The sequence below is a fragment of the Betta splendens genome, chromosome 6 (assembly GCF_900634795.4).
Source record: "Betta splendens chromosome 6, fBetSpl5.4, whole genome shotgun sequence".
Classification (NCBI taxonomy): domain Eukaryota; kingdom Metazoa; phylum Chordata; class Actinopteri; order Anabantiformes; family Osphronemidae; genus Betta; species Betta splendens.
This window is the reverse complement of record NC_040886.2, coordinates 13856570-13869540: the sequence shown is the minus strand read 5'-3', so window position 1 is coordinate 13869540 and position 12971 is coordinate 13856570. Positions and strand designations below refer to the sequence as shown.

At 47.3% G+C, this 12971-nt stretch overlaps 1 protein-coding gene across 1 annotated transcript; it reads right to left on the bottom strand.

The window, feature by feature from the left end:
- Nucleotides 1–673: 673 nt before the first annotated feature.
- Nucleotides 674–12962, bottom strand: hcn4l (hyperpolarization activated cyclic nucleotide-gated potassium channel 4l). The gene is made up of 8 exons (XM_029154542.3): nucleotides 11646–12962; nucleotides 8088–8511; nucleotides 7110–7271; nucleotides 6622–6840; nucleotides 5766–5912; nucleotides 5125–5365; nucleotides 4047–4211; nucleotides 674–3863 (listed from the first exon to the last, which is right to left on the bottom strand). The coding sequence occupies exons 1-8, from the start codon at nucleotides 12290–12292 to the stop codon at nucleotides 2374–2376; spliced, it is 3495 nt and encodes a 1164-aa protein (XP_029010375.1). The 5' UTR covers nucleotides 12293–12962; the 3' UTR covers nucleotides 674–2373.
- Nucleotides 12963–12971: the final 9 nt, after the last annotated feature.

The window sequence follows — 12971 nt, the reverse complement described above, 5'->3', positions numbered from 1 at the left end:
CCAATATTAAAAAAGTCATATAATCTATTACAAAAATAAGTCCTAGGAATAAATGTGGTCAACTAAAATTATGATGGTGTTTAGTCAAGTGAATTACGAGCTCTGCATGTTTTAGAAATGATTACACATTAACAGATTTTTGCTGTCATATTACACAGTATTTTACTCATACTTAATATTTGTTCATTTCACATATTGTTCTGTTATACCTCAACCACAAAGTTGTTGATATCCAGCAGCTGGAGAAATATTGGAAAAATTACATCAGACTGTTATATAATGATGCAACCTTCAAAAAAATAGCTCATCAAGTGGAGTTGTTTCAGGACATCTTTGTCCTGGATGACATCTGAATCAAACAGGTTCGGTGTGATTTAAATTGACCAAGTCGTTCATCTCAAAGTGGAAAAGAGCTTATTTTAATCAAACCTTGTGGTAGTGGTGAATTAAATGTCTATATTTACTCACTAATCCAGCAGTTTATCACTCCTGGAACACGGCAGATAATTTTCTTTGTATCGACGAGTGGAATATCTGACAGATTATAATCCTGGCTATTTTAAATGTTGGCAGTTCTCAATTCATAATCCGGCTTAAAGTCTGAAACTTCCCCAGCGTTTTATCAGATTCTCCTTCATGCAATGCTCTTGAAAGGAAATCAGGACGAACATCATTGACCATATGTTGTTTATTGCATTGAATTCAGTAACTAAAATAAAATATGCCTAACATACATAGGTGACAGAATCTTCAGATCCGGTGGTTAAAAGGCAGCAGAAATAAATGTACTTGATGGATGACGGACCCCTCGTCTCCTGCACACACCTGGAGAAACCTCGCACCCGAGCTGATGCCGTGGGCAGGTGGTGCAGGGTTGGAGGAGAATAGTGATAGGGGGTGGATCGGGCCCATTGGCAGTGGCTGGCTAGCGACTGACACCATCCTCCTGCTCTTGGTGGGGTGAGAGTCACAGCAACCTCTGGTTCAGTAACCAGGCAGCTGAAGCCACTGGACGGGATCCTGTGATGGTCTGACCTGCAGACCGGCTAGCTGCTCACAGTCTGTCGCCGGACGCAGGTCCAGAGAGAGAAGCGTCGTCTAAACACATGGACTTATGAACAAGCAGAAGGATTTTAAAAAGCAGCCAGTGATACACATCTTACTGATTCAGCATAGCATCACAAAGCAGCAACTGTCAAATTTTACAATCAAATAATGTACAATGAAAGAGGTAAATATGCAGCAATATGACCCATCAGGGTTTCTTATGAACCACACGTCCAAATAACTGCTTTTAGCCCTTTGATTGGTGCAAGAAACATTCAAATCAATCTTAGTGCATCGCTGGTTCAGGATGTTTGATTATTAACAATTGCTTTTTTACTTTTTATTTATTTATCTGTTCTGACTAAAAACAGAATCTCATCAAGTGCTTCGGTTCACAGTACCTTTGTATTCCCATAAAAAACACAGATTATTGCATACTATGCTAATGGCACGCAAACCTTGGCTCAGACGATTCTTCTGCAGTGAAGCAGAGACTCATTTCAGACTTGAATGAGTTGGCATCCGTTGGGCAGCTCGCCGCGCGTGGAGGGACCCAACGCATGCAGCCTTCGCACAGAAGATTCCACTTAAAACCATCATCGCCCTCACGTGAAACGAAGGCGCAACTCCCACGTCTCTCGCCCAGACGGACAAATTTTACATTACATTCATTGCTTTTGTGTGTTTTTGAATGTAATCGTGCAATATTGCTCAAACGCCATCTCGGAAGACTTGCCACCATCCAACCTTTGCATTAGGGGATCTCCAGAACAACCAAACACACAGTCTGTCTCTCCTAAAATCTCTTAGGGGGGTAACGTTGCATTCACACGGCTCGCTCGCTTTCTGAGAAAGGATATAAAAAGAGGGCAATCATTTTTGGTTTCAGTCATAACTGGATACAGTCATTGACAAATCTGCCTAAAGTGTTGCAGCTAAAAGGTGACACAAAGTGCTTGTTCAGTGGGATTTTAAACAAATACACATAACATATGACAGCATGGGGTTATAATATAATACACAGAACACTTGATATTTTCATGAGGTGATATATGTGTGTATATATATATATATATATATATATATATATATATAGCCATCAGATTTTGGATTTTATCACTATATTTAAATAAGCAATATCCTGTAGAAAATAATAGTCCCTGTCCATTATTATTCATCGTCCATTCACTCTGATTAAAAATGAAATCACTGATTTCCAATCTGATTAAACCACACCCTCCTTCTTTCAAATTTGACAAAATAGTGGTAAACAATGCTGTGAGGGAGACAATCTGTTCAGGCATCAAAGGAGGGTGTGTCTGAACCTCACAAGTTGGATGGAAGTTTGTGTTGGGTCTCTAAACTCTTAGCAGGAGACCTAGTGTGAGGGGAATGAACGGTAGTGGACAGGTTCTGAGGTTCAGGCCCTGAATGAGTCCGGCTGAGTGGAGTGGCTTGACCTGGGATTGGCATGTAAGGTTTACTGACAGCCATGGGGGAGGAGAAGGGGCTGGATACCCACACTACCCTCTCTGAGGAGCTACTCGTGGCCAAAGGCCGTTCCTGGTGTATAGCGCTGTGAGAGCCTGAGATAGTCTTTATTTCCTGGGTAAAGAGATCCACCGAGGACTCAGCCCTCTCTTTGAAGGTACAGGCCACCCTGGCAGGGCATGAGGTGTGAGGGGTTAGAGGGCTATGAGTGTCACTGTGGTAAACTGTCCTTCTTCTCACGGGGCTTTGAAAGTTGGGACTGTGCATGGGGGGTGTGGGGCAGGGGGAGCCTTCAACTGACCCGTACTGGGCCAGCGAGGCAAGAGCGGAGTGCTCAGGGAGAACCTGGGGGAGGAAAACAGACTGGAGACCTGCCAGGCTGTGCTGGGCCAGAGAAGCTGTGACTCCGGCTGTGACTCCAGTCACAGGCTGAATAAATCCAGTGGAGGACTGGGTGCTGGTGATGAAGGGTAAATGTGGAAGGTTCAGACCTCGGGATGTCCTGCCTGCTCTATCATGGCTGGACCCCATCAGCTGGGGGACAGCATAAGGGGTCGGTTGCAGCTGGCTTAGTATGGGGCTTACAGAGCTGGAGATCAGAGGGCTTATGGTGGAGGAGATGGGGACTGGGAATCGTCCTGCTGTTCTCCCTGGCACCCCCTGCTGGACTAAGCCTAGTGGGTGGGGTGGAGTGGTCATAGCCCCGTGGAAGGGCTGGGAATGGAGCTGAGCAGAGCAGGTGTAGGAAACGGTGGCCTGGCTAATGGGGAAGACAGAGGCAACACCAGAATGAGGAGGATGGTGAGGGGGCTGGTGTGTGGGCAGAGTGGTGAGGGGCTGCAGGCTACTGGTGAAGATGGGCTGGGAGGCCAGTGTGGGTGAGACAGGCCCAGGGTGGAATTTGATAGAACTTGCAGGAGAACCAGGCCCTGAACCACACGTACTGGACGTGTTCCCCCCAAGATGGACTCTCTTTGGATGACTGGTGGGATCCTTCAGGGATCCAGATCCAGGTGCCAGAGGATGGTGGAAGAGGATGGGAGGCAGCTGGGCGTGGTGGGCCAAGGCCAGAGCTAGTGGGGTGGTGGCTGCAGCAGCCTGGAGTGGGGCCTGAACCAGCGGAGCCCAGATGACAGAAGGGGGTGATGGGAGAGCGGGAGCAGGGTTCAGGCTCTGAGCAGTGCTGGTCTGGAGCAGCTGCGTGCACTGGGCCATGTCACGGTCATGCTGCACTATTCTTTGGATGATTTCATTCTCTTGAAGATTTAGTGCACCGGAGCTTTGGTGATGCTGAACTTTATGCTGAAGAACAGAGTTCCTCTTCCCTGTTAAGAAAATGATACAGTTGAGTTGAGTATTGAGTTACAGAAAAGTTTATGTTGTCCCTGAAATGAGCCTAGAAAAACCGAGCCACACGGGTATAATAAATATATAATAAATATAAATATATAAAATATAAATATTATATTTTAATATGAAGCCATTTGGACATCTGGCAAAGCACCCACCGATGCGGTCCAGGCGGTCGAGAGCCACGGTCTCAAAGGCCCTCCTCATCATGGGATACTCCTCCAGCACCTCGTTGAAGTTGTCCACGGACAGAGAGTACAGCCGACAGTAGTTATCTGCTCGCACGCTGGCGGTCCGCCTGCCGCGCGTCAGCAGGCATATCTCTGCAGGGGGGAGGGAGAAAAGGTTCACATATGTCCATCACTTCTCCGTGCTGAGCGGGTGCAAGGCAGAGATTAACGCCGGCGAACTGATGTTAACTGTTTAACCGCTTTGTCCTACAAGAATTCATGTGTTCGTATTAGGTCCATTCATAATAGGAAAGCAAAAAATAGTATTGTTAGTGTGAGACGATGATACATGAAAGGGCCGAAGCCTCCGAATCCCACAGATGGAGCACTTAATGCAATTTCTGCAGCTTACAGTGCTGACCTCATTGGTCGTGCCAGATCAGAAAAATAAAATAATGCGCCATTTAAAAATAAAGTAGACATATTTTGAGGGCGGACATATTGAGGAACTCACTTTCTCCCCTGTTTGACATCAGTTTAATCTATTTATTATACATGATGATGTGGGATTTCATACATATTTACTAGAATATTTATTATTTGAAGAAAACATTTGTATAGACAGGTACTGATGAATGCTGTCTGGGGTGGATCACGCTCCTTTCAGTGAGGTGATTATTATTTTCCTGGACAGCCAGTTTCACTCTGCTACACAGCTGGAAACTAATCACGACAGGTTGACAGAACGCAACAAAGGCAACAACAAAAGGCAGCGTCTGGATTTCAGCTTTAAATATGATGTTGACAAAGGGGGGAAAACCCCACAGATGGAATCAAAGATCACAAAGCTTTGCTCCTCTTAGTCCCGAGCCCTTTTAAGGAGATGATGTGGACAGTTTTCCCAAGCTGTAATAGTCAGTGAAGTTAATCTGCTGAGTGCCAGAGCCAAATAAATCAAAACAAATCATGCTATCACCACTTCCTCACATACATTCAAACTGACCTGCTGCCAGCAGCACAAAATATTAGCATGCAGTGCACGGAGCAGGTTTGGTGCAGATATTACCTCCGAAGTAGGAGCCGTCGGACAGCTTCGTGTCCGTGCTGCTCTTGGTCAGGACGCTGACGACGCCGTGCTGGATGAAGTACATCTTCTTGCCAATGGTTCCCTCTCTGATGATGTAGTCGCCCGGCTGGAAGACCTCGAAGCGCAGCTTGGTCAGCATGGAGGTGACGAAGTTGGGGTCGGCGTTGGCGAACAGAGGCATGGACGCCACCAGCTTACGACAGTTGAAGTTAATAATCTCCTGCAGAAGACACACAGCGGTGGATTTCACAATACACACGGTCCTCACACCACAAATATCAGTGTCACTACATGTGTACATTTCAATTATCATAAAAGCAGCTTAATGCTCTGGTAATGAGGTTTCCTGTCCTCACAGTGTCCAGCCATTACTAATCAGATTACATGACTATTAACCTCAGCGCGCAAAGTAAGAGACAAATATTATATTACATAAATAATGAATTACTAAATTCACATATTTGCTAAGAATGATTTGTGTTTGCTAATGCACAATACTGTTATTATAAAGAATTAAACCTGAAACGTTAAATTATCCTGTGAAAATAATTTTTTGTGATTTGTTTTACTGCACTTTTTTTCATCTTCTGTTTATACATTAGACTCTACTTATGGATTACCTCTCTCAGCGGCTCATTCAACTCCTCCAAAATGCTTTCTTCATCAAACATCTTGCCCTGATATCGATGTTCATAGTAGTCGTGGATCCTCTGACGCATGTCAGCGGGGAGCTTATGGAAGGACATGTACTGCTCCACTTGCTTGTACTGCAACGACACAACACAAGCCAGTTATTAAAAGGATACAAATTAAGAAAAGTATTTAAGGGACATATAACTCAAAAACATTCAACTGTATTTGTGTCTATGATAAAATTCAAAGTCATGTCAACAGGAGTATATTAAACTGATTGATGTGCTGGCTCAGAGGTGGACTATAATGTGTCTCATTATGTTAACAGTCAACTGTCAGGCCATCTGTGAAACCTGCCCACAGTGCAGCGTTGCGCCTCTGTCCCATCTGACAAATACAGTTGTGCTCTGCAGGCTGCAGCTAATAACATTAACGACTGTGTCCTTCAGCGGTGTACCCTACCAGCAACGCGCTCGAAGCGTCAGTGCTCTGTTCTGCTGTGTTACGCTGTCGTGCAGTATGTGCCCGTATGTTCTCTTTTGACTGTAAAGTCAAGGCTGCTCTGCATCATAAAGATATGTGTTAGCTTTAAAGCAGTAGTTTGGAATGAGGTGTCACGTTATTACAGAATAAAAGCCTTTTTTCTTTCGGATCTTCGCATCTCATTTTTTCATGCATATACAATTAATAAACACAACTAATAAACTTTAAACATGTGAATGCAATACTAATATTAATTACATTTACTGTTTTAAGATAGAATCATTTAGTCATGCTACTGGATAGTTCAAGTATAATAATGCTGTAAATGAAAATCATCCAAACAAAGCAGAAAGCACCCACCTTTTCTTGGTACTGCCTTCTGGAGGAGTCCAGAGACTGAATGAGTGCAGTTGCATGCCCTACAAACATGGCGAAGCAGGTGGCGCCCACAATCATGCTGAGGATGGTGAGCCACACGTCAGCCATGCCGATTGGGGGGTACAGGCCGTACCCGATGCACAGCATGTGACTCATGGCCTTAAACAGGGCGTAGGAGTACTGCTGACCCCATGTGTCGTTCTGTGGAGACATTAATGCAGAAACACGTCTAGTGAGGCTTCTCGTGGTTTTAGATCAAACACACAGGCAGTGAGGTTTTTATTTTACTGTTTGAAAGCTCTAAGTTACCATAAACATCCCAACATATATGATGACATATGTGACTTTTAATTCTGATTCAAAGGCAAATCCTAATGTCCCCATCGCTTCACAGTAACCAGGCTAAACGTTTCAGGGCCTTTAAGAGGAACACATTTGGATGCTCTCTGACTCATAAATAATCCACTTACCACCATCTTGTTTCTAGTGACCCAGCAGTCAGCAGGAAAGTCCTGCAGCATTGGAACCAGGAACTGCAGACATCCATCCCAGTGACACAGCAACAGCATCATACCAATCAGGTTCATGATCCGCACCATGGCGCTGGCCAGATCATAGGTCATATGGAAAACCTGTGTCACAGATTATCAGCATTAATGTAACTGAAACAGCCAAACACACATCTCTTTGTAAATAAATCTAGGAAACTTCTTTTCTCCCTTATGCAATCACGGGGATTTAAAATATACAGTAGGTGCAGAGTGAGCAGATGGATACAGGGCTCCTATACCAGACGACACTGTTCTTAATCTTCTATAGTCCACCAGATGCAGTTTCAGCGTTGTATAACCATCTGCAAGCAAAATTACCGGCCAATGGGGAGGGCAGCCTGTGTTGGAATTATAAAAATAAGACAGTGCAGGAAAATAACTGGCATTAAGTAAAATGAGTGCGTAAGCCTCCGAGGGAAAGCGACAAATTAACTCTGCAGCTTTAAGGACCTGGACATTTGTTTTTACAAAAAGCAGGATGATACGTTTCCCCTTGTTACGCGAAGCATGAGGGTTATGTAAAAATCTGCTAGTGCACGGAAAATCTCGCATCGTACAGGACTTCATTCAGTGGGGATGTGGGGGTTTAACAGCAGGGCTGCAACTAACAAGGGATGATTATTCTGTTGGGTAAATATTTATATTAAATTCTCAACATATTCTCAGAGGGAGAAGATTATGTCGAGTTTTTTTCCTGCAAAGGCAACCGTACAAAATGAAATGGCATTAGCTGGAATAAAAATATTTTCATAATTATTCTATTAGATCAACATAGTTTCAGATTCATATCCTGTCGACTAATTGGTGCAGATTTGTTTCTGGAGCACCACTAAAACTTTAAATATCCAGCCAGCTGCTAATATGAGGATCCAATGGGCTTGTTCTTGCAGCATCTACCTCTTCCCACTGGTGGATGTAACGGATGAGTCTGGAGAGGCGCAGGAGTCGCAGCAGGCTGAGGATCTTGGTGAAGCGTACAATCCTCAGGGCTCTGGCCGTCTTGTAAAAGTCCGAATCGATGCGTGTCTCAACGATGAGAAATATGTAGTCCACAGGTATGGAGGAGATGAAGTCCACCACGAACCAGCCCTTCAGGTACTTGATCTTGATCTGCTGCGGGTCCAGGATGATCTCCGTGTTGTCCTCCTTGACGATGCCTGTGCGGAAGTTGAGGACCAGGTCCATGAGGAAGAAGGTGTCTGAGACCACGTTGAAGACGATCCAGGGCGGCGTGTGTTCGTCCTTGAAGAAGGTGATGCCAACGGGGATGATGATGAGGTTGCCCACCATCAGCAGCAGCATGGTCAGATCCCAGTAAAACCTGAAACGCACGCACAGGTTTAAGCCTAGAGACGAATCATTACAACCATCACTCTGTATTATGTAAACATAATAATAATCTTAGATGAACAGACAAGTGCAAAACAGACAGAATATAAAAAATGATTTTCATTATCATTAACTACATGTACTATGTATAACATGAACACGTACGGTACCGACTGCCTAGAATTTGAACTTTCAGGTCTTAAAACACAAAAACAGCCAAATGTTATCAATGGCTGCTCCTTGGTCCACACAGAGCCCGAGTCTGGGTCCAGCGTGTGTGCATACCCAGTGTGTGCTGCATATTAAAAGCAACTCTGGGCCTCAAATTGAAATTAATCTCTGTGCAACTTGCCGTCTCACACTTTATAGATTCACACCAAGTTGAGCAGAAACAGTGGAAGCGGCTGGTTCGGGCATAAACAGTAACAAAGCAATAATGGTTTGATTCGAGTAAACAGCAGTAGTTCTCTAATTCAGCTCAATACTCGGCATGAAGCCACAGAGACAGAGAAGAAAATTGGTTATTGGAATTCATCTGAGTGGCTCCTGAAAAAAAAAATTGATTTTCACAACAAATGTGTGATTGAGTTCATCCGTAACTTCCAACTGCAGCAGGGCCAGTGTTTACAGTAGCACAGTCCCCTGAATGGATCCACAATCCTTCCACAACTCTCAAGGTTGATGCACACATGAGCTACAGTCACCTGTGACACAGGCACAGTGAGATCTGCCACCAACCACGGAACCGCTCGGCGATATGGAAAACGTGCACATTACCTGAAGCGCGGATGCGCGTGACGCAGCGCGCACGCATCCCAGACGCCTAATTAACCGCTGATCGATGTGCGACGCGCTTGACACATCTGCCGCGCCAGCGAAAACCGTGAAGGTGGAAGTGGGAGGGTGAATGCATTACAGCATTTATGGGCGCGCACTGACAGCGTGCACGTCATGGACCCGCTACGCGCAGGAGGAAGGGACGTCCAACGGTGGCGAAAGCTCCTAGAAAACGCATAACGTCTACGGCTATGAGGCGCCGGTGAGATCAGCTGGTTAAAACGGCCTGTGAGCAAGAAAACGACTTTGATGAGCACCACCAGGAACAACATGGACCCGGAGCCCAAAACACTGATGATGCTCTGTGCACTTCCAAGTGTTTTCATTACTTACACTTGACTTTGGCAGGAGAACACGAGAACACCAGCGAGGCCAGAGTGACCATTTGCTCTAATCAGCTTTCTGTTTTCATCTGCCAAACAAAGCATTTGCATTCCTCCTTTCATCTGTCTGTTGTCTCTGCGGTGACACACTGGTCCTAATTGCACTTCCCCTCTCTGAGTAAATCCAACGTTATCTCCTGGGAATCCATGTCATCTCCAGAAATCAGCTCCCATCAGCCAGATGTTGAGTAGTTAGCATTACTGTTCTGCACACGTCACTGTGCTGCAGAACCCGGGAACAGCTGGACGGGGAAAAAAAGGGGTCTCCAAAGGACACTGCATTATTCCCATCCATCCCGGTCGCTTTCAGCTGACTCCAAGCGCGCGCCACACATCAAACAACTTACTGGTGTAATCTCCCGTTACCAAGAAAATAAAGCTGACAGTTGTGGGGTCTCTGGACCTCCACTGGTCCAGAGGGGCAGGCAGCACTATTTGGGTCAGAGTGCAAACAGCATGAGAGCACAAAGAGAGAGGAGTTACAAGCAAAGTGAGCACAAAAAGGCTTAAAATGGTGAAAGGAGCTTAGATCAATCAGGACAGCTGAAAAAGGGATCACATTTGTACCAGAGATACTTATCTCTTGCTGCCAGAGCGCAGCTGAAGCACAACAGCCTGCATGCAGCTCAGTGGCTTAACACACACCTGTACCGGGGCTCATGCCCACCAACAATCACATTAAACATATTTACAGAGTGCCAGTTCATTATGTGTGCCGCCGCAGTCACAGGACGCTTTCACGAAAGGCATCAGCTGCTTATGAAACACGGGAGGAGGACGTGGCTTCCGCCAGTGCAACAGCCTCCAACCCACAGACACGAGGGAGAGAAGTGTCCTGTTTGCAGCATCAGGACCTGCAGCGGGTCATGAAGCAGCCATGAGCCCAACCATCATGGGTTCACCAGGATGGAACATTCACCTTAAGGCCTGGCATGAAGTAGTGACACTGCATAACTTATACAGAGTTAACAGCTGGGCGTCCTGATTCCTCACATCACTCTCATTTCAATCCTTTCCATCTCCCGCTCGCGCTCACTCCGTGTTCCGTGTTGTGTCCCCTCCCCGTCCACACCGTCTCCGCTCCATTAGACTAATTGTGCCGTAATAATCTCCACTGATGTGTGCTTCTAATATCTTGAATGGTCATGTTACCCTATTTTGATTACCCCATTTCCAAGCCCCTGCTGCACTCTCTGTAATCCACTGCCCTCGCTAAATGATAAAAAAAAAGTGTAATTCAGATGAGTGGAAAAAAACTGCAGTGACACACATCGGTGTACAACTGGCCGGTGGAAATATGATGACAGTGAGCCTCAAGGTTAAATGTGGGGAAAAACCTTAGATGGTGCTGATGGTCAGGATGCTGCTATAACATGTAGACCATTCAACAGGAAACCGGTGCTGTAGGTTGAACTGAAACCAGCCGTGGACCGATACCCTACGTTTGTGTGATATTACACCGCAGCAGGATTTCACATGCGTTGTGGTAAATCTCACGTTTGTCCGTAACATGCTCATTAAAGTCCGCATATCCGATTCTACACCAGAGGCTGGTTTTGGGAAACAAAGCCATTTATCGGCTGTAGGTGTGCATGGATTACTGAGGCTCATTCATCTAATGATGCACGTGTACAGCACCGGCTCAGACCCCTGATTATCAGCTTGGTATCGTTTTATCATTACAGTGATTAAAGACCAAACACTCCTGGCAGAGAGGATTACTTAGAGTCTATGAGGCCGAGTTTAAAGTGAGCTTTTATTATTTCACGGCTCATCAAGATCAGATTCTTTTGATTTTTTTTATATCTTACGGCCAATTGAGCCTGATGTGACAGGACCACTGCAGCACCTCATCTCCCACACCCCAGGTCCATAAAGAAGTAGTTAGTTTCTGCCCATAAATTACCTAAAATCGCTGTAGGGGTGGATAATCCAGAAGCCAGCAGACTTTACGCGTTCCCTCTCGTGCTCCACGGCCCTCTCGCTGCCCAACATGCGCAGGGAGAACTTGTTGACTCCGGGCTGGAGCATCGCCCCGAACTGGCGGTGCATGAACCCGGCTTGGTACAGCCGGTCATCCTCCGGTATTATCTGCTCGGCGCCCTCCAACTTGATGAAACTCGACTGGTCGAACAGGGACGCCTGGCCGGCTGCGCCACTCAGACCACCCGTCGCCCGCTGCTGGGCCCCGGGGCCGCGCTCGCCGGGGAAACTCTCTCTGACTCCGGACTCAGCTTCGGGGATGAGGCGCTGCTGCTCCGGCGGCTCCGACCCGGGAGGACGGCGCCCGGTGATGGAGGAGACGCTGCCTCCAAATAAACGGCAGTCCCCGTTTAAGTTGGTCTTGACGGTGACGTCCCTCTCAAAGTCTCCGCTCGTGGCCTCGTCGATGCTTTTGCAACTGCTCGCGGGCGACAGGGAGGACAAATGTTTTAGCCTGATACTTTTCCGCTTGGTGTCCTTGTCTCCTTCGTCCGTCACGAAGGGGTTTTGCCCAATGTTTTGCGGCAAGCTGTACAGCCGCTTGCGCATGGAAGACTGGAACCGTTCCATCTTGAAGAAGGACAAGCAACGCGCTCTAAGGATCGCCCGTGCGAGCGCAGGGATGAATCATGAATCGCACGCACTTGGAGCGGCGCCGGAGGCGAAACGGCGACGGCGCATCCGCAGGACGGCTCGTATCGTATTTGACACTCGGGACGTGCCTCGCTCCGCAGGTGCGACCATCGAGACGCGTCAGCGATGCGCGGCCGCTCCGATCCTCCGCTCGCGTGACATCGGCGAACGCGCGGAAGCACACAGGGATCCAGGTGGCCCGCAGCGTGCGGACGAGGGCGCATCAGGATGCGGCGTGCCGAGCGTCGGACGTGCCGGAGCGCGAGAGCGCCGTCGCTGAGCTCCTCAATGACAGAGCATGGTCTCCACCTCCCCAAAACACCGGCGCCTTCTGTCAGTGCAAGGTGACGGCACACGTGCACGCGGCTGGCACCGGCGTCCGGAGAGCGCTGGCATCACGGAGACGTCGGCCTCCCCGCTCTCTAATAACGCGGATTCTGACGGAGCTTATCTGTCGGGCTGCCACAGGAGCCCGGGCGGCACGTGCGCTCACCCCGCCCGGCCAGGATGACCGGGGAGGATGATTCGAAGACGCGATCCAGCCGCGGACTCGGTAGTTGAGGAGAGTTAGGGGAAAGCGACGGGGTGCGTGGGGATCCGTGGTGTGGTCCGGCGT